Source organism: Macrobrachium nipponense, chromosome 17, assembly GCF_015104395.2.
Source record: "Macrobrachium nipponense isolate FS-2020 chromosome 17, ASM1510439v2, whole genome shotgun sequence".
Lineage (NCBI taxonomy): Eukaryota > Metazoa > Arthropoda > Malacostraca > Decapoda > Palaemonidae > Macrobrachium > Macrobrachium nipponense.
Window position 1 is genome coordinate 52,446,336 of NC_087210.1, and position 23,131 is coordinate 52,469,466.

The 23,131-nt window shown below is 34.6% G+C and overlaps 1 protein-coding gene across 4 annotated transcripts in view; it reads left to right on the top strand.

Moving 5' to 3' along the window:
• LOC135196221 (palmitoyltransferase ZDHHC8-like) overlaps nt 1–23,131 on the top strand; it is a 282,811-nt gene that overhangs the window by 199,091 nt on the left and 60,589 nt on the right. For 3 of the 4 annotated variants that reach the window (XM_064222861.1, XM_064222864.1, XM_064222865.1), the window contains one exon: nt 6,616–6,645. The exons of the other annotated variant lie outside the window; for it this stretch is intronic. In XM_064222861.1, coding sequence (XP_064078931.1) covers nt 6,616–6,645 — 30 coding nt within the window. The remainder of the gene's footprint in view (nt 1–6,615; nt 6,646–23,131) is intronic. 4 annotated transcript variants of the gene reach the window in all.

A 23,131-nucleotide genomic window follows, 5' to 3' on the forward strand; every position in this document is an offset into this window, starting at 1 on the left:
ATTTTTGAGTTTTACAGAATGTTTTTGTTGGAAATAAAATTTGCTTATGCATTGTCCCCAAGGGTTTCAGGTAAGGGATTGTGTGAGCCTATATCTTAGAAAAGATCTTTGAGGATGGCTTTGGACAAGGTAGACATTCGTCTACCTGTAATCTGGATCCTTCTGTAATTCAGCATCAATTGCAAATTTCTCTGGGCGGGGTTCTATTTATAATTAACTTCTTTGAAAGCCCAGAAATTTTTGGTTCTTTGGTTCACGCCGACACCATAAGGTCCCATTATAAATTCTACCTTGTGATTGAAGGGATTTGCTTAAACTTTTTACCACCCTTACAACCAAATTTTGCAGTTAAAAGATTTTTTAAGGTTTTTTGAAAATGTGGCCAGAAAAAGTTGCACTCAAAATAAATTAATACAATTGTTATAATAGATATATACCGTATATTTACGTGTGTAAGACGACCTTTAAATCCAAAATTTCACCACTAAAAAGTGGGGGATCATCTTATACTGCAATCCTAAAAATCAAACCTTGAATTCTAAGATGTTTATCGGTAGGCTATTGGTGGCCTCGGTGCTATAGCCTAACCACCAATATGCATGAAGATTCACTTTATGAAATAGATTAGTAATAAAGGTAATAAAACAAGTTTTCCTTATACTATATTATTGGCATATCTTCTCAACAAATAGCCTGTTTCTGGGATAATTCTAAATCAGAAAAACAAACTTTTATCTTTGTAATCCCAGCTGAGAAAATGTAAACATCGAGTTATAGTTGCGCGGATGGGCTCACAGCAACCTTTATCTTTCGGTAATCTTTTAGAAATTTCAGTGGTGGTATAATTATGGTAGTAATAACTTTTAGGATAACATCATAATCATTTTTCATTAAAAGTTTCTCTTGCATCACAAGATTGGTCACATATGCCATCATAATTCTAGTCTGGTTCTGGCGAGTTGTCTTCGGCTTTGTCGTCAATATCATACAAATCATCTTCAGACCATCCATAGCATTTTTAAAAAAAAATTTTTTACTGTTTTCACGTTCCCCTATGCTTTTATAACAAAAACGCAGAGAACATCAAGTGAGGCAGCACTCAAAGATGTTTGTAACTGTTTAGAACAGTTCAGTCATATGAACGATAATTGTATACGATAATTATCGTTCATTATAATATTGTTATTAGTGGTTGTTTGAGAATGGCGATGAAACGTAAACAAAACAATGGTTTCCCTTTTAGGCATGTATATATTTATGAAAAACATGAAATAGAATCAGCATCATTAACCCAGCTTTGATAATTTACGAAAGGAATGTATTTCTGAATTAGGTTCTATTTTACACCTAAAGACAGTGATAATAACGGCAAACTGTGACCAACTGATTATTTTTAAATATCTAAACAAATCCAGAATGCAAATGATGCATCATTGCTCTGTTCATAATTGTAACACGATAATACATGCAATATGATTATAGTAAAACAAGTTTTATTAAAATTATCATTATTCTGCATACAACTATTGTTTGACTTTTGCAAGTGGATATCTATCAGTGTAACAACCTATCTCTCTCTCTCTCTCTCTCTCTCTCTCTCTCTCTCTCTCTCTCTCTCTCTCTCTCTCTCTCTCTCTCATCAACTGTAATACTAATGATACTCCTCCATCCTCCATTAAAAAATTCTGGTTTTTAGAATTCTGGATGAAGCAATTATTGTTATCATATACTATTGACATAAACCGAATTGAGAAACAGCAAATTGCTGATGTTTTCCATATCTGTCGAGCATTTATTAAGAGCTCCATGAATATTGTCAAGTTGTTAAACCCTGCCGATTCTCAATGGTGGCTTCCAAAAGTAAAAATAAAATACATATTTGTTCATCCCTCATGCAGTGGAAATCTCAAGACTGAATACTAGTAAATTCATTGTAATATGTGCACGTTTTCAACCAAACTGTTAATTTACGATAGAAGGTATCTCCGAATTATATATCTTCTAATAAATAATGGCAATGAAGATATCAATAGTATGTTCTCAAATCGGCCGAGATTTTGAGAATGTAAACAATATTAAACGCAAATGATATACATGACGATGTTTATATTGTGTAATACAGAAATAATAATAAATAGTAATACTGTAATTGGATACAACAAGCAAAACTACCTTTATTTAAGTCATCATTATTATAAATATTGTTGTACTGTTTAATTTTTGCAAATCACTTTTATCCTCTCCCCCCCCAAAAAAAAAAAAAAAAAAAAAAAAAAACCCCCCCCCCCCCCAAAAAAAAAAAAAAAAAAAAAAAAAAAAAAAAAAAAAAAAATAAAAAGATTCGGTTTTGTAATTTAGAAGTCATCCTATACTACGGATATGAGATAAGTTCATAAAAATTTGCCATGATTTTTCACTTCGTCTTATCTACAGGTTGCCTTATACGCAGAAATATACGGTAGTTATTAAACAAGCTGTAAAAGTTTCCTTGAATTTTGTTTAGTCATCTTGGAGATTGAAGCATTTATTATAAAAAAAAAATAACTGAGAAAACGGCAAAAAAAAAAAAAAAGAAATATGCCCTGAAATTTACTATATAATCAAATGAATAGAACTGTGCTCTCTCCTGATTTACATATTACCTAAAATTAGCAGTTATGGGTAGCACTTAATAACAAAAGGCAACGTTATGATTGAAGTGACTTGCTTCAATTTTTACCACTTATTCTACAAATAATATTGAATCTACACAAGTCTTGTTTTAGTCTTCTTGGAGTTCTAAGCATAGCTATTCAGGAAACCGCAAAAGTGCAATAATTTTTTACTCAAAAACTAGATACAATCAAGGATATCTCGATTCCTGAAGCCAGTTATCCCTATATCATTGTAAGCCACTTTCTCTATATGATGCTAATGCTAGAGGAAATGGGATATTTTAATGGGGAACAATGATTTTTGATAAATTTTTTACACATTTGTTTTTCATAATTTTATTTTTTTTACAATGTGTCATCCATAGTGCCATAAAAGCGATGAACAAAGTTGTCCATGAACTGTTTGAAAAATTTTTGTTAGAAATAACATTGAAGATATGTTTATTTACACATAAAACAGTTCAAAATAGAGTGTATAACTCAAACTTGATCCAATCACTCACAGTGCCGTACAAGCTATGAATAAAATTGTTCATTAATCAATCTAAACATTCTTTTTTTTTTAGCAATAAAATTTCTAAAGTATGTTTATTTATGCATAAAACAGTCCATAACAGATTATGACTTACTTGAACCTATCCTGAATTATTCATTCAGACTTTTTTCACAAATCTTTTTCACAGTTTATGGTTCACAGTATCATACAGGTATGAAAAAAATAGTCAATAACCCAATATAAAATCATTTTTTTGCATAACCACTTCAGGATATGTTTATCTAGATATAAAGCAGTTGAAAACTGTTAATAACTAAAATTCGATAATTCCTTGAAATTTGGCGTTTGGTGTGCCCCTTAATGATTTTTCTTTCTTGTGTGCTTTATAAGATGTTACCAAAATGTTTTTAATGCATTAGTTCTTAAAAAGTGTGTGGGTGGTTTGGCAGCAATATCTTTTCAAGCCATTTGAATGTTGTCCATATATTCCAATTTTTATGTTATTTATTGATTACATGGTTAGGTGAATAGAAGACTATTCATCATATAGGAAAGAAAGATAATTTACCATTAATTACAGGCCCCCCTTGTTGTTTCTTGAGCTAACATACTGTCCGGTGACAATGGCTGCATTAGGTGACTACTGTTGTTATTGTTTTTGATCGAGCCTTTTAAATGCCAAATGCCAAACTGAGGTTTGGCAGTGGCCGCCAAAAATTATGCTAGATCTCTGTTTTTATTAAAATTAATTAGGTTTGTACTGAAAATATGTAGTCAAATATGTTTTTAATATTGCCTATAAATAGAATTTTTTTTTTTCACTTGAGCAGGCTCTAACAAGGTAAACTTTATCATAACAGTGAGGCATTTGATACTGCACAAATTCCTCTCTCATGTCATCTAGCAATCTTAGAGTGGTTAAAAGTGTGAGTTTGGATCACAACTATTTGTAACGTTCTTTATTAAATTTTTTAATGCATTACATAATATGGTGCGTAATTGCAAAACTATGTTTAGATGTATGTTTTGTCAAAATAGCTTTACATATTCTGGGTTGTGGGGTATACTTGGGAGAGGAGCAAATTCATCTGATGAAGGAAATGGATAATTTTAGATCGAGAAGAGAAAAAAGTTTTTTTAGTTGATGGTTGTTAACATGCACTTGAAAATCAGTTAAGTAAAATCGGTTAAGTAATGATGAACCATTAAGATTGGGACAATACAATTTCGTTACCAACATATGAACTGCTTGAAAAGATAGCTGTGCAATTCTATGTAGTTCTTGAATGGTTGGGAGCCTGTCAACTACAATAAGATTTACAGTAATTGGACACATAAGAAGAAACCTGTCTGGTTGGTGTTTTCCAATTTTTAAGCTATAAGTGCCGATTTCATTTATGCTTATGCTCAGGCAATGTCTTGTTATTGATTGTCAAATGTATAAATGACACATGCTAAAAGCTTATGCAGTGTTAATCATTTATAGTGAGTGTGTGTGGATTGTAGTATATACAATGTTTTAATGCATTTTGTGTGATGACAGTAAAATGCATATTTCTACCTCTTATTGTTCATCATCAAAGTACATATATTTTCTTCTTTTTTTTTTCCTCTCTAGTTAACGATTTAAAAGTGCATTTATTTTGTTATAGTACAGAATTTTTTTTTTTTATTTCTTTGTGATTTATTTTAAGTACATATAAATATATGACAAGTAATAGCATAGAAAAGTATTTTATTGATTGAAATCTTATTTTGATATACTGAGATGTAAAATGTAGTGAAAGGATCTGATGTGAAGCAGCCTAGTTTGACTGTTGACTGCCCAAAGGTTCAGGATTTTCATTAAATTTGCAGTGTATAATAAAATGATAATGTGTTTGGCAGAAAGTCAGTGTCAGAGGTTTACACACTATTTCACAAGCTTGATATTTTAAAGGGATAATTTGGTTAGCTATTGCTTAAGAGGTAATACTGTATCCCAAGATTTAAAGTCACGCAAGATTCATCAGGTCCCAATGGTGTTGGGTTAGTGAAGATCCACTGTTAATCACCCTTAATGGAAAGCTCTCTCTCTCTCTCTCTCTCTCTCTCTCTCTCTCTCTCTCTCTCTCTCTCTCTCTCTCGTCTCCTCTCTCTCTCTCTCTCTCTCTCTCTCTCTCTCTCTCTCTCTCTCTCATATCCACATGTTCGTCTTGATTTTTGTACCGAACTAAAGTATACACTATGTGCTTTCCATGTTTTACAGAGATTTGTCACTATACTTTGCTTTTGAGGTTTGGTAGCTCAGTGGGGGTATTGCTTTACAAGAGTTAAGAGTGGATTCTCAGGGTTTTTAGAGTTGTTCTACCAGATTTATTGTAAATTGTTGATCTGCTTATCATATGTGTGTGTGAAGTATTCATAGCATGTTGTTAGATATTTAAATAAAAGTATGGTTGTGCAGGGTTATGTTTAATATATACTGCATTAGTAATGCATTATTTATTTGTTATAGATAATAACACAAAAGTGGAGGGACCTTGCTTTTATTTGACTACATACTTGTGTTGCTCATTTTAGAAGTAGAGTAGACACATTGATGAAAATACGGAGTATGGTTCAGAAGAAAAATAAAGAAATGCATAGCAGTAATATTATTAAAATGTTTTTTGGTAGATTATTATCATAATATGTTATGCTAATTGATAATTGCTTTGAGATTGATCAGAAGAACTTAGGAATGCTACTTTTTCAAGATTCAAAGCTTTAACAGAAGATAGAGTACTATGCAAATTATTCCCTTACAATTTGTACAGTATTTCTTCCTGCCAAATATTTGTATACCATTTCTGTGAAGTGTAATTGTGATCAAATAAGAATTTATTTGCTCAAGGCTAAAAAATATTGGTTACTGTTTTTTAAAATTTAGCTTGGCTCATTTTTTTTTTATTTTGTGTACTTTAGGTGATTGTGGTAATGTATTTGTTAAAATAATCCTAGATGAAAAGTAGTACGCCTTAATTTTGACAATTGTTATACTTGGTGCTGGGCATAATTGTACAGTCTAAGAAATGTTTTAACTGTTATTACCTTTTTGTTACTAATGTCAACATTGGTGTAAGGCTTGAGTATGAGAGTTATCCTGTAATATCCTAATAAGTTTTAAATGGTTGTAAAGCATGGAAGAAGCTGGTTTGCACAGAGTAGTATTTGTTAGTTACATACCAAGAAACAAAGCAGTGATAGACCAGAAGAATTTTTGATGTACAGTACTTTGTTCAATGTGGATGCCTCTTAGGGTTTGTTAAGAAATTATGTGTATTAAGGATAATTTTCTGTTACAAACTTTTTGAGGCCAAGGGAATTTCTTCCCTTTTAATTAGGGGCAGTTATGATCATGAGTTAAAGCCTAGTTTGATGTAGTAATGAAAATAATCAAATGGGTGGGTTTGCATGGCCATAAACCTGGTTTTTGTCCCACAGGACACGGCAGGCTTGATTACTCAGGATAATGTAAGTATTTTGGTTGTCATGTTGCTTGTTCATTGCATGCTGGGTTGTACGGTGGTAGTGCATCCCAAAATTAGGTACATACACAGCACATTCTTAGCATTTTAGGTGGTATTGGTACTTAGCTACATGCATGGGTAAAATGTCTTTGCTCCACTGACTCAATAATTCATATCCCAATTAGAATTTATTTTTACTCTGCTCTTTCTCTTTCTTGGCCCACTCACTTGGAACCATCCAATCCTTCTCTTATAAAACCCTGGGTTGCAGTGAGCTTGGTTGGTCTCTCCTGGACTGTTGACTGACCAGCAATTAGTTATCAAAAATGAGATCAAGCTTGGCCTAAGGAGTTTTCCTGATTTATGTCCCATCATAGAATCTACTTGGAAAGGGAACTTTCCAGTTCAGAGCTCTACTCTCATATAGCAGAATATGCAACATTTTATAGCTTTATAAACAACCTTATTTACTACTGCTGGTTTTTTTTATATATCAAGTAGAATGCATTTGGTGTATCAAAGATATTAAAAATTTTGCATTCAAAGGAATATGCTTTCTAAAAATTTCTTTCATGATTTCCTTTCTGCTGATGGTAGTTTGTCTAGTTGCAGTTGTGTCTTTTTAGTTGCAGTAATTATATATATTGTATGCAAAGCTTGAGACAATATTCAGGGCATTCAAGGTAAGATGACTTAAAATTGACATTCATAACTAAGCTGGCAGTTGACAGGCAGGTGATGAACTGATGGAACTAGTCTGCCTCATCAATACAGAGGATTTGACCTTTCCATGCTCCTCCTGCTTTCATAATGAGACTAGTGATCAGGACAGCTGGTAGAATAGATGGCAGCTATCTCGGCTGTTTTAAGGAAAAGTAATCATTTTGATATGCTGTTGAAATAGATTTAGCAGTGAATGAAATCTCTAGTCTCAGCATCTATGAGGGAGCCCAGCTGGTTGGGGGAAAAAAATGAGTGTGGTTTGAAGTCAGTGGTGTAAAGGCTTGGTTGTTTGCCTGATGTTACAGATGGTGGCTGTGCCTCAATCTGACCCTCGCAGCCGGTGGCTCCAAACCACTGTATAGCCTTCCTCCTTCCCTCGTTAGTGCCTCCAAACCCAGGGCTCATCCAGGCCTCTATCGGGCTTCTATACAGGTAAGTCTTGGTTCACTCCTAACCCTTATATTTATCTCTCTCTCTCTCTCTCTCTCTCTCTCCTCTCAAAAGTCTCCTCTTCATTTTCAGGTAGTCAAATTGGATTTTTATGCCCATTTTATGATTAAATGTAAGTAACATGTTTTTTCATAATTACAATGCCTGTTTGTGATTGAGACTGAAGTCTTCATAGTTGCTCTAATAATTTTGAAATAGCACTGCTCAACTACTACTACATCAACTTTGCATATGAGTTCCATAACATTATACTGTGTTTTCAAAGTACAGAACCTGTAACTAAGTAGTATTTATTTTATTTATTATTCTTCAATGCCCAGGCACAACACTTTGTTGGTACACAGGTTTTTTTTTTTTTTAATAATGGTGTTTGAGTAGATTTGTAAGTTTGTAATTATGGTCATTCATATTCCTAGATATTTACACCTATACACTTGATATTTTATTGCACTTGAATAATTTTACAGAATTAAGTATACTTGGGATTAGTGTTTCAGAAGTTAAGTGCAAAATGTTATTCAAGTATTCCTTTACCTCATTACACAGTGCATGATCATACCAGAATTAGATGTTGTTAAAGGGTACAAAGGTGGTACATTGCATGAAGAACTTTGTTGAAAATAATTTAAAAAATTATGCAGTTATTATTTGACTATATGTAAATTAAATATACAGTTTTGTTCAGTGTAAGTCATTGGTAAACCCTGGTTGCAAGATTTTGTTATTGTAAGATAAATGCAACTGCAGAGTCACATTTTTCAGTTTATCAGACTCACGTGAATAGTTTGTTCCTAAATGTTGGAGTTTGGAAGTTGGAAGATGGACAGCCACAAGGCAATGAAAAGGTAAAGTGAACAACCAAAAAAAGTTACCACATACAGTTTGCCGTATAGGGTACACTGTGGATGCATTTCCTTCAGGGACCTTGTTGCGTGGATGGAGTGATATGCTTAGAGATGATTTTCAAGTTGTAATGATTTTATGCTTTTTACTAAAAATAGATAGTTCATTTTTGATCTGCTCAGATTCGTGTAGGGTAGATGATCATTCTCAAGTTTAATCTTAGAATAGTGGATATATTTGTTGTCAATTTCATCAGAACAAGGTCACAAAAATTAGCAGTCCCATGTGTAAAGAGTAGTGCAAATTTTCTCATAAATGGAAGACCCACTTGGCAGTTAGGTTACCTTTCAGTGGCTCTGTGTGTGTTGGGGGGTCGGGTGTTTTTATATGTATGAGGTGCTAAGAAACCAAGGATATTTTCCCCAAATTCTAAAGTAATAGAATGTTAAATGTATTAGAGTGAAGAAAATGCAAAACATAGCACCAATTGATCCTCACTATGTTTCAGAATGTTTGATTTATAACTACTGATGATGTTTATTTAGCATACTGTGAACATCATTTTATTTCCTCGGGGCTGTACTTGTTTAGCTTTAAGTAACAAATACTATATGATGAAATGGGATGCAGAGAGTATGTATTTGAAAGAGCAGCAAGACTAAGCACATTACATAGATGGTCAGTACAAAGGCAGGAGTTAATGAAGGACCAATTGAGATTGTATTGATATATATCTTTACACAAGAGTTAATGTGAAGATTGTGGCTGGTATATCAGAAAAATCTAAGGCAACCTTCTATAATTTATCTTAACAATAGAAGCAGCTACATGGGACAGTCAAATGGTGGTCCTTGAAAGAGAAGAATTCAAAAGCGTGTTTTTATGACATGAAGAATGTTTTTGACACATTTATTTATTATATATTGCCTTAGTTTCTTGCAACAAAATCCTAGTTGCATCAGCTTGTATTGATTAGAATTGAAGAGGCCCCTACTGAAAATTCCCAGATCCATTTGTGGTGCATTGTTTGAGTCATACTTCATGTGTTCCAGATGATCCAAAGTCAGAGTGAGGTTGTGAATTGCAGTGGCTGTGACCTCTAGAAAGCCACTGTATCTGAATGTACAGTGGATAGCCTCCACGTGTGAGGATTGAAGGACCCAGTTGCGTGTTTATCCTTTGACAGTTTTCTTAAGTTTGCATCTAGGTCCAGAAGGTTTGAAAACCACTCCTGAAAGCACCAGTCGACTGCCCTCGCAACTTTACTAGAACTTGCCTTAATAGACTGATTGGTGGAAAGGCCTAAGACCTGTAAATTGTCTCCATGGTCACAGTATTGTGTCCATAACCCTTCCCATAGGCCCCAGCTGGAAGCCTCATGTTAGGTGATGTTGCTGATAGGTAGACAGGAGCAGCCCTTTTGCTGGCCAAAAATAGCATTGCCAGTGTCAGTGTTCATAGACTTGAAATGAGGATCTAGAAAGCTTTGCATGGGGATGTAAGCAAGAATTTCTAAGATCAGTCTGACATGGAGATTACCTTGGTTTGTGAGGCAAGCAATGGTGGCCTTGTTCGACTTGATCCTGATGTTTGCCCTTTCCTTTTTGATATTATAAATACATGGAGACAGAAAAATTTTTTCAATTCCATGAAGCTTATATACAAGTATTGTTCTTGCAACCAAGCACCTTTCCAGAAGACCCAAGAGATTGACCATCTCTTTTGCTGGAAGAACCAAAAGAATTCTTGTTGAAAATTCTTGTTTTGCACAATGTTTTATACATTGAAGACTCCTTCCAACAGTTGGCTAGCTTGAGCTGGAGAGATTGAACTGTGAAACAGAGGTGACTTACCAATTTCTCTAGGAACACCAGATGATTTAGCTCCATTTGTCAGCACTAGGCAGTCAGGTATTTCTCATAATGCAGTTAACAAATCCTGTCTTCTGAAGACCAAAGGATTTTGTTCTGACTGTTGATCAATTACTGTAAATAAGTTGCCTCTGTGGAAGGTCAGGCTTCTTCCAAGGATCAATAAATCATGAGCATGAGACCAGGCTAGTGCCTTTTTCAGCAGATGCAGAGCTTGTAAACCATTCCTTTCCATATTAATTGAAGTGACTTCCTTCATGATATATGGATGGGGATAAGGAAGTACATATTCTTGTTGTCCCCGGCTAGAAAGTTCCTTTTCTTTATTGATTTCGTTAGGGACTCTGCTCTCTCTAGTTAGAAAGAAGTCAACCTCAGAAATTCGTCGTTGACAGTTTTATGATAAGGCTCCCACCTCTTTGAGGCGTTGCGTATGAAGAGGTGACTGTAGAATCCCTTTCACACTAGAGAAATTTCCTTGATTACCTCCTTGATCAGTGAACTGACTTCTCTCTTAGGACCTGAGTCTCTTCACTGTTCTAAACATTGAAGGAAACCAATGAAGATAACAAAGTAGGTTTGTTTCTAGAAAGCCATTGGTACCTGTTTACAGGAATTTTTACAAACCAGTGTTCTGCACTGGTCTCCTTTCAATAATTAATTTCTTAGTTCAAAACATTGAAGGAAACCATTGAAGATGACAGCATAGGTTTGTTGCTGGAAAGGGCTGTTGGTACCTTTTTTGCAGGATTTTTTTACAAACCAGTGCTCTGCACTGGTCTCCTTTCAATAATTGATTTCTTAGCTACTTTCATATTGGGTAGACTAGGAGTTATTCAACTTTTTATTACCCCTTGCATATATGAGTAAAATTCCCTCCCAGATTTAAAGTAAAATAGAGAAAAAAAAGAGAAAGAGAAGAGGTTTCAAGGAATTGGGAGCGAGGTAAATAATTACAAAACATGATAAGTCCAAAAAGTCTAGTAGAGTAGTAGACTATAGGAAACTATCGTTATAAGACGATACTTTTGCATTTTTTCACAAACTTCTGAATTAATTCCTCACTCTTGTAAAGAGAATAATGAATATAATTAGAGGATATTTAATTTTTTTCTAGGGTTTGCTCCTCCCCTTGAATTTGCAGATATCCCCCAAGGGGTTGGCCCCCCCAGTTTAAGAATCACTGGGGTAGATTTAGACATCAAAGACGGAACTGATAACGTAAAGCTGATATACCATATATTTCCGTGTATAAGATGACCTTTAAATCCTAAAATTCACCCGGAAAAATTGGGGGTTGTCTTATACTACAGTTCTAAAAATCAACCCTTGAATTTTAAGATGAGTATCAGCAGGCTAGCCTTGGCTTCGGTGCAATAATCACCAACATACATGAAGATTCACAGGATATAGCCTGATGATAAAGGTAATAAAACCATTTTTATCTTGTGTATTATTGGCATATCCATAACAAATGGCCTATTTGATGAATAATTCTATATCAGTGAACCCAACTTTTATCTATGCAATCTCAGCTGAGAAAATGTAAACATCGAGTTACAGTTGCTCTCACAGCAACCTTCATCTTTCGGTAACCTTTCAGAAATTTCAATGATAGTGTTATTATTATTAATAGGGGTTAGTTTTTCCAGACCTCTGAGTCTCAAGTAGACTCTTTTCGGGCTGGTTATCAATGATAGTGTAATTACAGTAGTAATAACATTTAGGATAACGTGATATTCATTTTTCATTAAAAGTTTCTTATTAATATGACAAGATTGATCACATATTCCACCATCATAGGGATTCCAGTCTGGTTCTGGCGAGTCAGATTCGGCTTCGTCAGCCCTATCATACAAATCATCTTCGGTACTATCCATGGCCTTTTTTAAATTATTTTATGACACTTTTTATTTTCAAGTTCCCCCATGCTTTTATAACAAAAACGCAGCAAACATCAAGTGAGGAAGCATGCAAAGCTGTTTGTAACTGTTTCGAACAATTCAGTCATATGAATGAAAATTGTGTACAAAAATTATCGTTCGTTATAGTATTGTTATTATTAGTGGTTTTTTGAGAATGGCAAAGAATCGTGAACAAAACAATGGTTTCCCTTTTAGTAAGATATTTGAAAAAATGGTGAATAACAGATTAATATGGGTATTAGAAAATAAACAGCTATTATCAAACAGACAGTTTGGATTCAGGAAAAATAAAAGTACCATAGATCCCCTCTTAATGATTACAAGGGAGATACAAAATGCAATGGTTGGTAAAAAACAAACAATAGGAGTATTTTTTGATTTAGAGAAGGCATATGATACCACCTGGAGGGGAGGGATTTTAAAAAAATTGATAGAATGGGGAATAGGAGGCAATTTATATGAATATATTAGGGAATTCCTATCTGAAAGATATATAAAAGTCAAAGTGGGGGCAGAAATCTCTGAATCATTTATCCAGGAGGAAGGAATTCCCCAAGGCAGTGTACTAAGCGTGGCATTGTTTGCTATAGCAATAAATGAGATAATTGAAATGATCCCACCAGGAGTCCAAGGATCCCTTTTTGTAGATGACTTCGTCATATGTAGTAGTGGTGAAAAAGCGCTAGAACAACCAACGATGCAAGCAGCCATAAATAGGATAAAAAAATGGGCCGATAACAAGGGTTTTAAATTTTCACCGCAAAAAACTAAAGCGGTCAGATTTACAAGATCAAGAAAACAGGAATTAATTCCTACTTTATTCATAAAAAATGATATAATTGAATATGATGATGAGATAAAATTCCTTGGTGTAATACTTGATAAAAAACTTACATATAAAGAACATATAGAACAACTGGCGATAAAAGTAAGAAAATCCTTAAATATAATAAAAGTAATTGCGCATAATGACTGGGGTGCTGATAGAACCTCTCTGATAAAAGTATATAAGGCTATTTGTCTAAGTAAACTTGATTATGCGTGTCAAGTATATGGTAGTGCTTCTAAAACCCTATTAACAAAACTGGATGTCATACATAACATGGGTATTAGACTATGCACTGGAGCCTACAGAACTTCCCCCGTGGAAGGTCTGTATGTAGAAGCAGGAATAGATCCCCTGAAAGTACGAAGAGAAGAAATTGGATTAAAATATATAGCTAAAATAAATAACCTTAATGATAATCCAAACACCAAATATATGAAGAACATAGCAAATAATTATGACAATAAACCAAGAGCCTCTAAACCATTGGAAAATAGATTAAAATCTGATATAGAACATCTAAAATTAGGAACAAGTAGCATATCAAAATAACCACTCCGAAAATACCTCGTGGAGACATGCTAAAATAGAAATCTGTGAAAAAACATTTAATAAAAAGGTAACCGATGCACAATTAAAGAGTGAATTTCTGTCACACCAGGAAAAACATAAACGGGACATTAGTATTTATACAGATGGTTCCAAGTCGAAGGAGGGTGTAGGCTATGCTGTAGTAACAAAAAATTTAAAAATAAGGGAAAAAATTCCCAAAATATGCTCGATATTCACTGCAGAGATAAATGCTATATTAGAGGCTATAAAACACACCTTTATGGTGGGGAAGGCAAACGATACCTTTGTAATATACACGGATTCTTACAGTGCTTTAGAAGCACTAAGACAATACACAGTTTCTCATCCCGTAATTGAAGAAATAAGGGAGTGGATAGATATAATAGTAAAACGGAAATCTATAAATATAAAACTATGTTGGGTCCCTTCCCATGTGGGCATAAAGGGTAATGAAGAGGTGGATAAAGAAGCCAAAAAGGCAGTAAAAAAGGAGTCTATCAAAAAAATACAAATACCTTACAATGACATTAAAACAACAATAAATGAATACTGTCAATCAAAATGGGAAAAAGAATGGCTAGAATTGAATCATAAATTAAAGCATATTAAACCATCTGTAAAACCTTGGAATAGACAACAATGTCAAAGAAGGGAAGATGTCATATTAACAAGATTAAGAATAGGACACACATACTTAACACACAAATACTTGATGTTGCAAGGCGAGGAAAGACAGGCCCCTTACTGTGACCATTGTCGTACTCTGGTCACAGTCCGTCATCTGCTAATTGAATGTAATAAATTCGAAAGAAAGCGAAGATCCAACAACATATATAACATACCACTTGAAGAACTATTGGGAGAAAATGCCCCGCTTCAAAACATAGTAAATTACCTCAAAGAAATAAACCTGCTTTATATGATATAACACGTCTTATAGTATCATAGTTATACAGTAAGCGCTGAATGGCCTTTGCTGCCCCAGTGCTTGGTGTTACACCTAAAATTTATAAAACCAACCAACCAACCTTTTAGGCGATGACTATACAAAAAACATGATATAGAATCAGCTTTGTTGAACCCAGCTTTGATAATTTATGAAAGGAATGTATCTCTGAATTAAGTTCCATTTAGCAACTAAAGACGATAATGTCGGTAAAACACGATTAGCTGGTTATTTTAAGACTGTAAACAAAAGCAGAATGCAAATGGCATGTCATTGCTTTGTTCATATATTGTAATACAATAATACATGCGATATGATTAGAAAGAGTAAAACAAGTGTTATTAAAATTATCATTATTCTCATTACAACTATTATTCAACTTTTGCAAGTGGATATCTACCAGTGTAACAACCAACCTAACCAAGGCAATAGTCTCTCTCTCTCTCTCTCTCTCTCTCTCTCTCTCTCTCTCTCTCTCTCTCTCTCTCTCTCTCTCTCTCTCTCTGAATTGAGAAACAGCTGATTGGTGACGTCATTTATCGTAACTACAAGCGTTTCTTAAGAGTTCCGTTAAAATTGTCAAGTTGTTAAACCCTGCTGATTCTCAATGGTGGCTTCCATAAGCAAATAAATCAAATAATTTTTTGTTCATCCCACATACAATGGAGATCTCAAGAAACAATACTAGTAAATTAAAGCTGCAGGTTATAGCTGAGGCTGAATAAAACAAATAAAGGCCAGGCGAAAGTGATGTTCGAAACTGGAGGTATGGCACCTAATGCTTATATAATGAAGTAATATGGGTAAGTTTTCAACTAGTCTTTGTTAATTTACGAGAAAAGATATCTCCGAATTATATCTCTTCCAACAACTGATGGAATGAAGATATCGATAATACTCAATCGGCCAAGATTTTGAGAATGTAAACAATATCAAATGCAAATTGTGTACATGACGATGTTTATACTATGTAATACAGTAACAATATGTTAATAGTCAGTTTGTAATTGGCTATAACGAGCAAAACGGCCTTTATTTAAGTCATCAGTATTATTAATGTAGTTTACTGTTTAATTTTTGCAAATAATCACTTTTCTCCAAGAAACATATTGGTGTTGTAATTTAGAAGTTGTCTTATACTACAGATGAGAGAGAAATCCATGAAAATTTGTCATGATTTTTTGACCTCGTCTTATCTAAAGGTTGTCTTATACACAGAAATATATGGTACTTTCATATGCTCCAGGAAAAAAGGATTCATTAGGAGATCAGTATGTTGGTAGCTGAAGTATATTTGAGAGAGAAGCTAGAGGTCCTTGAAAGCTGCACCCATTCTCTTTGGTTGCATATAGTAAGTTGAGACGGGGGAGCAACAGATGTGCAAGACAAAGGCTTTGCCCAAGGGGATGATCATACAGGTCTTGACCATATACCCCTTGAGGTCACTTATCCTCTTAAGAGTACTACCTCCTATTTTCCCAGTTCTTGAGCAGAGGCCTTCCATGCTTAACCTTTTGCAGTGGCTTCCTTTGACAAATAATGGATGGTTTGCCTGAATTTAATAAAATCTTTGAACTTAACCATGGCCCCATAAGACTTTGCTTTTTGAAGATCATAACCCCTTAGTTGAAGGCTCATCGTTCGTTAAAGTTCAGCTGTGCAGGCATCCTGAAGAATCTGAGATAGACATACCAGTCTATATAAATACTATTTTTACAGTGGAGTATCACTACAAAGTGGCGTCATCTTGTTTTCTCATCAGTCCTCCAGCAAAAGAATTTGATCCTGTAATGAATCAAATCACATACTCTTAGATGAGGTGTTTGGAATTTCAGCATTAGTAGATAATCTCAGAAAACCCAAAGAATCAGAATGAGGTATCATGGGTGGAGCACAAACTACCATTAGTTGATCTGCAGTAATCAGTGATGAGCAAGTCTTCAGGAAAAGTGAACATTTTCTATCCAAATGATATCTGCAAAAGATTTCTTCTCAGTTTCAATCACAGCTAACACCTTTACTTTTTCTTTGGGAGCAGTCGTATCTTGGTACCCTCTTGAGCTTGCTCGTACTTCAGTAGAAACAACTTCTAGCATGCTTTGTAGTAGTTGCATGGGTTTATTCAAGCTTCTTTTTAACAAAGAAACACTGCACAAGAGATACATGCAGGAACAGATTACACGTAGACTGTGTTGGTTGGTGCTGCATTGTGTGCACTAGGAGAAACAGAGGATAACCCGGGTGTTTCCTGGTACTATGTTTTGATCATGTTTTCACATTTTTTGGTTTGGTGTTTGCTATTTGAAATTTGTTTAAAACATTCCCTCCCAATGGCTAGCAGGGAGTAATTGAACAGATGTTGGTCTGACTATACATATACTATAAGCTCTTTCCCATACACTGTGTCCTGGATATTGAGGCTCTCTCTCTCTCTCTCTCTCTCTCTCTCTCTCTCTCTCTCTCTCTCTCTCTCTCTCTCTCTCTCTCTCTCTCTCTCTCTCTCTCTCTCTCTCTCTCTCTCTCTCTCATCCTTTATCCTCTCCTTACACTTTGGAATAATGTAGTGCACACTCTTGACCATCCTGTCATTATCTTCTTTCCATGTGACTCGGTCTTTAAACGCTGTTCCGTCTTGTAACTTAAGTTATTTATTTTCCCATTGAACCTCCATATTTCTACCTTTACTCTTTTTTTCTGTCATATATCACACAAACAATTTTATTCGGCCAAACAATACAATTGCACATTCCAACTGAGGCTCTTATAGAAACTCGTAAGGTTCCTCCATATCTTGGCATACAACTTGTGCAATTTACTTTTTATCAACTGCCACCATTTTCTGAATTATTTTTTCTCAGATACTTGAATGAGCCAACTGTCTATTCTTACACTGTTCATACTAACTTTAGAGGTTGAAATAACTGTTAAGAAGTTGAAAAAATATTAAACCTACTGCTATACAACATCAATATTACAAAACGAAAGATAAATATTGCAAAGGGTGTATCTCATTAGAGAATTAAGTGCTTCCAGTCACCCCTCATAATTCATTCCCCGTTTTTGCAGTGTTTAGGACAGTGACCTATTAGACCAGTGGTTCCCAAACTGGTAGTCACGTAGCAGAATGCAGGGGGCCCTAATCTGAGGATATGGGGTTTTATACATACATGAGTTATATATGGCCTTGAGCTGAAAATAAAATTTATTTTTATTATTAGTAATTATTATACAGGCAGTCCCCGGTTATCGGGGGGGTTTCCGTTCCCCAGGGGTGTGCTGATAAGTGAAAACTGCCATTAACCAAAACTTGGCGATTATAGCACTTATGGCGCCATAAGGCACTGATAACCAGAAATCGGCCCATTATGCCACCATAGATCTGCAATTTTATGGCACTTGGTAAGCCCCATAAAACTGGATCGCCGATAACAGACCCCGCTGATAAATGGTGACTGCCTGTACTTGCCGGTGGATGGCGGGCCATGGACAAGTATCCTGTATGAAAAGTGGGTAATGACCATAAAAAGTGAGAACCACTTACATATTAGACATATTTTGTGTGAATGCCGTAATTTCAACCAATTTCAATTAAGTCTTAGATACAAATTTGTTAAGAATTTATTTCTTCTGCATTTCAGTTTATCCAAATAAATTTTAGAAATACTGTATTTGATGAAGTATAATTTCATTTTTGTTTAGAAGAACAAACCTCTTTGGCCAGCTGTGTTGGAAATTACAGTATCATCTCATTTTTGTGGTTACATTTACATTATAACTGAATAATGCTTGAATTTTCAGAATCAAGTATATATTGTTTAGCAAATTGTATGTCACCCCAGTATTAACTTGTGTTAAACTGTGGGTGTATCATCATCATCATCATCACATCATCATCATCATCATCATCATCATCATTATTATTATTATCATTATTATTATTATTATTATATTGTAGAACTTATTTGTACATTTAAGCATACCTGGATATTGCATGTACAGTACTCGACAAGATATTAGGTCGCTTAGCATCAAGTGACCTAATATCGTGTTGAATTTTGAAGGAATGGAAAAGTTGGGAAGAAATTTCGTCAGTGCATGAGGCTACTTACAGCACGTAAAGAAAGGAGTGGAGCTTGGACACTGACAAGGAGGGAGAGCACTCAGTTACTTGCTTGTGGATTTAATAAGCAGCTGTATATATCTGGTCAATGCTTCCACCATAATTTATGCCTACTGCATATCACTGTATTGCCCCCTGTGACTTTAATATGGTCTAAGACTGTGACTTGAGTCAACAGATAATAGCAGAGATATGTGCATTGAAGCAATCTGGCCTTAAAACAAAGCAGATATCGAATAGGTGGGTGTGAGGAGGCATTCAGTTCGACACTGGGCTGCCAGACTTAAAAATGTGGCAACTATGAGATTCTGTTTAAGAAAAATCACCCTGCATGTCTAAGAAGACTTCTGATCAAAGTTCGACAAAGTAATTGATGGTAGAGCAGTAGAACTTCGATCAGAGGTCTTCTTAGGCATACCAGGATGCTTTTTCTGAGACGGAATCTCATGGTTGCCACCTTTGTTAAATCAGGCAGCCCAGCCTCGAACTGAATGCCTCCTCAAACCCAGCTGATCTGATATCTGCTTTATTTTAAGGTCAGATTGCTTCAATGCACATATCTCTGCTATTATCTGTTGACTCAAATCACCGTCTTACCCCATGTTGAGGTAACAGGGGACAATAGAGTGATATGTAGTAGGCAAAAATTGCAGTGGGAGCATTGACCAAAAAATATATACTTCCGCTTATTAAACTTTCAAGCAATTGACTGAGTGCTCTCTCCTTGTCAGTTTCCAAGCTCCACCCCTTTATTTACGTGCTGTAAGCAGCCTAACTGACGAAATTTCTTCCCAACTTTTCCGTTCCTTCAAAATTCGACAAGACATAGGCTGCTTGCTGCTAAGCGACCTAATATCTTGTCGAGTACTGTACAATTAAAAACAATGCATACACAGTTATTATTGTAAATGTTTAACAAGGCCACTGAGTCATGTAAATTTTCATAATTTTTCCTGAAGATTTTGTTATTAAATGAGGCAAAAATGGAGGAAGATAGGATGAATGTAGTATACTTGGATAGTAAATTGGAAAGTATTGAATTATCAGTTACAGTAGAGATAATTGCAACTGGGGTAAAGTGAAGTCATTATAGAGATATGAATGAATATTAAATTCATTTCTGGTATTTTCAATAAACAATTTTAGTAGTATTGAAGTAAATTTACATATACTTTGGTGTGAGAAAGTCACTGCACCTCATTTCTTTTGTTAGAAAACCTGGAATTTGTTCTTGCGGTGTACACTGTACTGTGGTAGTTAAAGCAATATGTGATGTGTTTTTCACCTGTAGTTATAGTATGTAATTCTCTTTTGCTTTGGCCAGTCGTTGGCAGGTTGTAATTAAGTGAAGTAGCCAGCAGCTTTTGCAGTATGTATTGCAGAAGGTTAGTATATTGTGGTGGTAATTCCACTGCTATTGTGATACAGCTATTGAAGATATTTCCATGGAAAAATGTGTACATTAACTATCCAACGTTATTATGTAGTTTATCGTTGTATGTCTTTATTTTCTATTAGGGAAATTTGAAAACTTGTGTATTATGCACTTCTGCCATATATTTATCTGGCTTTTTTTAATAAATCATAATTCTGGATGAATCTGAAAAAAAATTCATGGCAATGTAGTCATTTTAAAAATTTATTAATTTTTGGATTTCATAAAAGATGTTCAGTTTGAGTAATTCAGTAGTTTTTGCGATGCATATTTTGGTTTGGGTTGACATTAACAGTTTTTAATTGCATCAAAGCATGCTTATTCCCTTCCCAGGCATTACCAGTATTTTTCAAAAACTGGTTGATGTGTATGTATATAACAACTTGATGACTACATTTCTTTACAGTTAGGTCACTATATTGTACAGGTAGGTCAGTTTTATAATTTTATAAGTATATAGCAATTTACTCTAATTACAATAGAGAAAAATAGTTATGCAGAATATGCTAATTTGTTATGTGATGAGAACTGTGTTAATATTCGGTTCTATGTAGAGACAGCTCTCTCTAGTTTTAGGAATAAAATATGTTAATGAAGGCTATTCTAAAATTTAAACTTTTTTTTTTTTTTTTTTTGCTGGATTGCAGTTCACAGGTGTTGTTAGGTACTTGTTTACATATGGGATCTTCCCTTGTATTTTGTCTTGCCATTGCAAAGAAATTGCAGTGGAAGTTGTATTTTAGCAACATGTTCTCTACCTTTTCAGGTAATTAATAGACCAGTGGACTAATAGTGCTTAATTTTTGTTGTGAGTTTATTTTTATCTTTATCAGTGTGTAATATTGAAAAGTAAAGGACTCTTGGATTGGATAGATTGTGGGAAATGGTGTTCTCATTCCCATCGTCCAAAATATATAGTTAGTTTATAAGGCCTAGGTGGCACTGTAGACAGAGCCATTTAGGTAGGGAATTTTTCCATTGTTTGTATTAAAGTATTGATTTATTGTAAGTATTGCATTCATTTATCAGATTTTTAAAGAACTGCTTTGTATTACTGTTGCCTGGAAGGAATGTACAAAGCATTGTAGTAGAGTTTTCATATGTGTGTTTTTTAAAGTCTGTGCTTACTGGATTTTTATTTTGTTTTGCCCTGCAAAGCTAACCAATCCAAGATCCGTTAAACACTTTCATTTAGTGTTTTTACATGGATGTAATTGCTATATTAGTCTGAGGCCAGCTAAAAACTGCCCTAGAACATAATTCATGCAAACCTTGCAATTCATGTTTCATTTTGAAAATAATATTCATATACACATAGTGATGTGGAGATGCTTGCTGGTTATAATATCCTTATTATATTTAGGAATTAATGCTTATTTCTTCCAATGGGAATACAAATAATTCCATTTCTGTAGAAGCATTACTCAGCATAAGTTGGATTTGGCCACTGAAACTTGGTTATAAGGTTGATAGTTGACGTTGGTAGATAAGTGAGCAACCTTCTGTCATCGAACACATTTTATTCACCTGCTGTCAAGGATGGATGTCTTGCTATGGTTCTCTCTTGAGTGCCTTACTATTGAAGCTTTCACCTCCTCCTCTTTTGCTCCTAATCTGTCATACAGGAAGAAGAGATGTCTCATTGGACTTGGGATAACACCACCTTTTTTTAAGGATTGGTGTCTGTTTCCTTACCTCCAGGTGAGATGTGTACTGTAGATAGGGTTAACACATGGTCTCCTGAGTGTGCTTAGGACATTGAGTCATAATCTGCTCTTTCTTGGACTATGCTATCCCACATTTAACCTGTGCTTCTGTAAAATTGCATGGAGTAATCAGGCTATTCACAGCCCCTGGACCATCCACATACATACATTGGATTCACGTACAAGTAGGCACTGTACAGTACCCAGGGGTACCGACAGGTACTATCACTGATGACCTGTGTCCACATCATTGTTCAGTACCCTAGCAACTCTTGTGATTGTATCCAGAGTGATCTATGTATGTGTGCACAATAGCGCACTTAATCTTTCACCCATCGTCTCCACTAGGTCAGCTTCAGCCATTATAAGGAAGTCAACAGGAGAGGTGACTGATAGGGAATGAGGTTTTGTTCGGAAGTCATCCTCGGTACCTGGTTCAGTGATCAGTACCTTTGGTACCCATAAACTTCTACATTTCTGTCTGTCATTGGAGCAGGCTGGCATGTGAGGGGGTTTTGTCATGTTAATCAGAGAATCTGATAGTACCAGACAGACTGTCACCATCACAGTCACATATTTGACAACTTTTTTTTTCTTTATATAGTTACTTATACATATATATAAATATATAATATATATATATATATATATATATATATATAATATATCTATATATATATATAATATATATATAATATAAAAGATATATAATATATATATTATATTATATATATATAATAATAAATATAATATATATTATATAGATATATATTATATATATATATAATATTATATAATATATTTATATATATATAATATTACCGTATATATTATATATATATATTAGTCATCCTATTCAACTGGGTGCTTGTTTAGTGTGGGGTTCTGGGTTGCATCCTTCCTCCTTAGGAATCTACTTTTCTTACAATGTGTACCGTTTCAAGGAGCCCACTCTTCTGCATGAGTCATGAAGCTCCTTCAGCATCTAATTTTTCCAGGTTCCTCGTAGGATTGTGCCTAGTTTCCCTATTATTATGGGTACAGTTTTCACTGGTATGTCCCATATCATTCT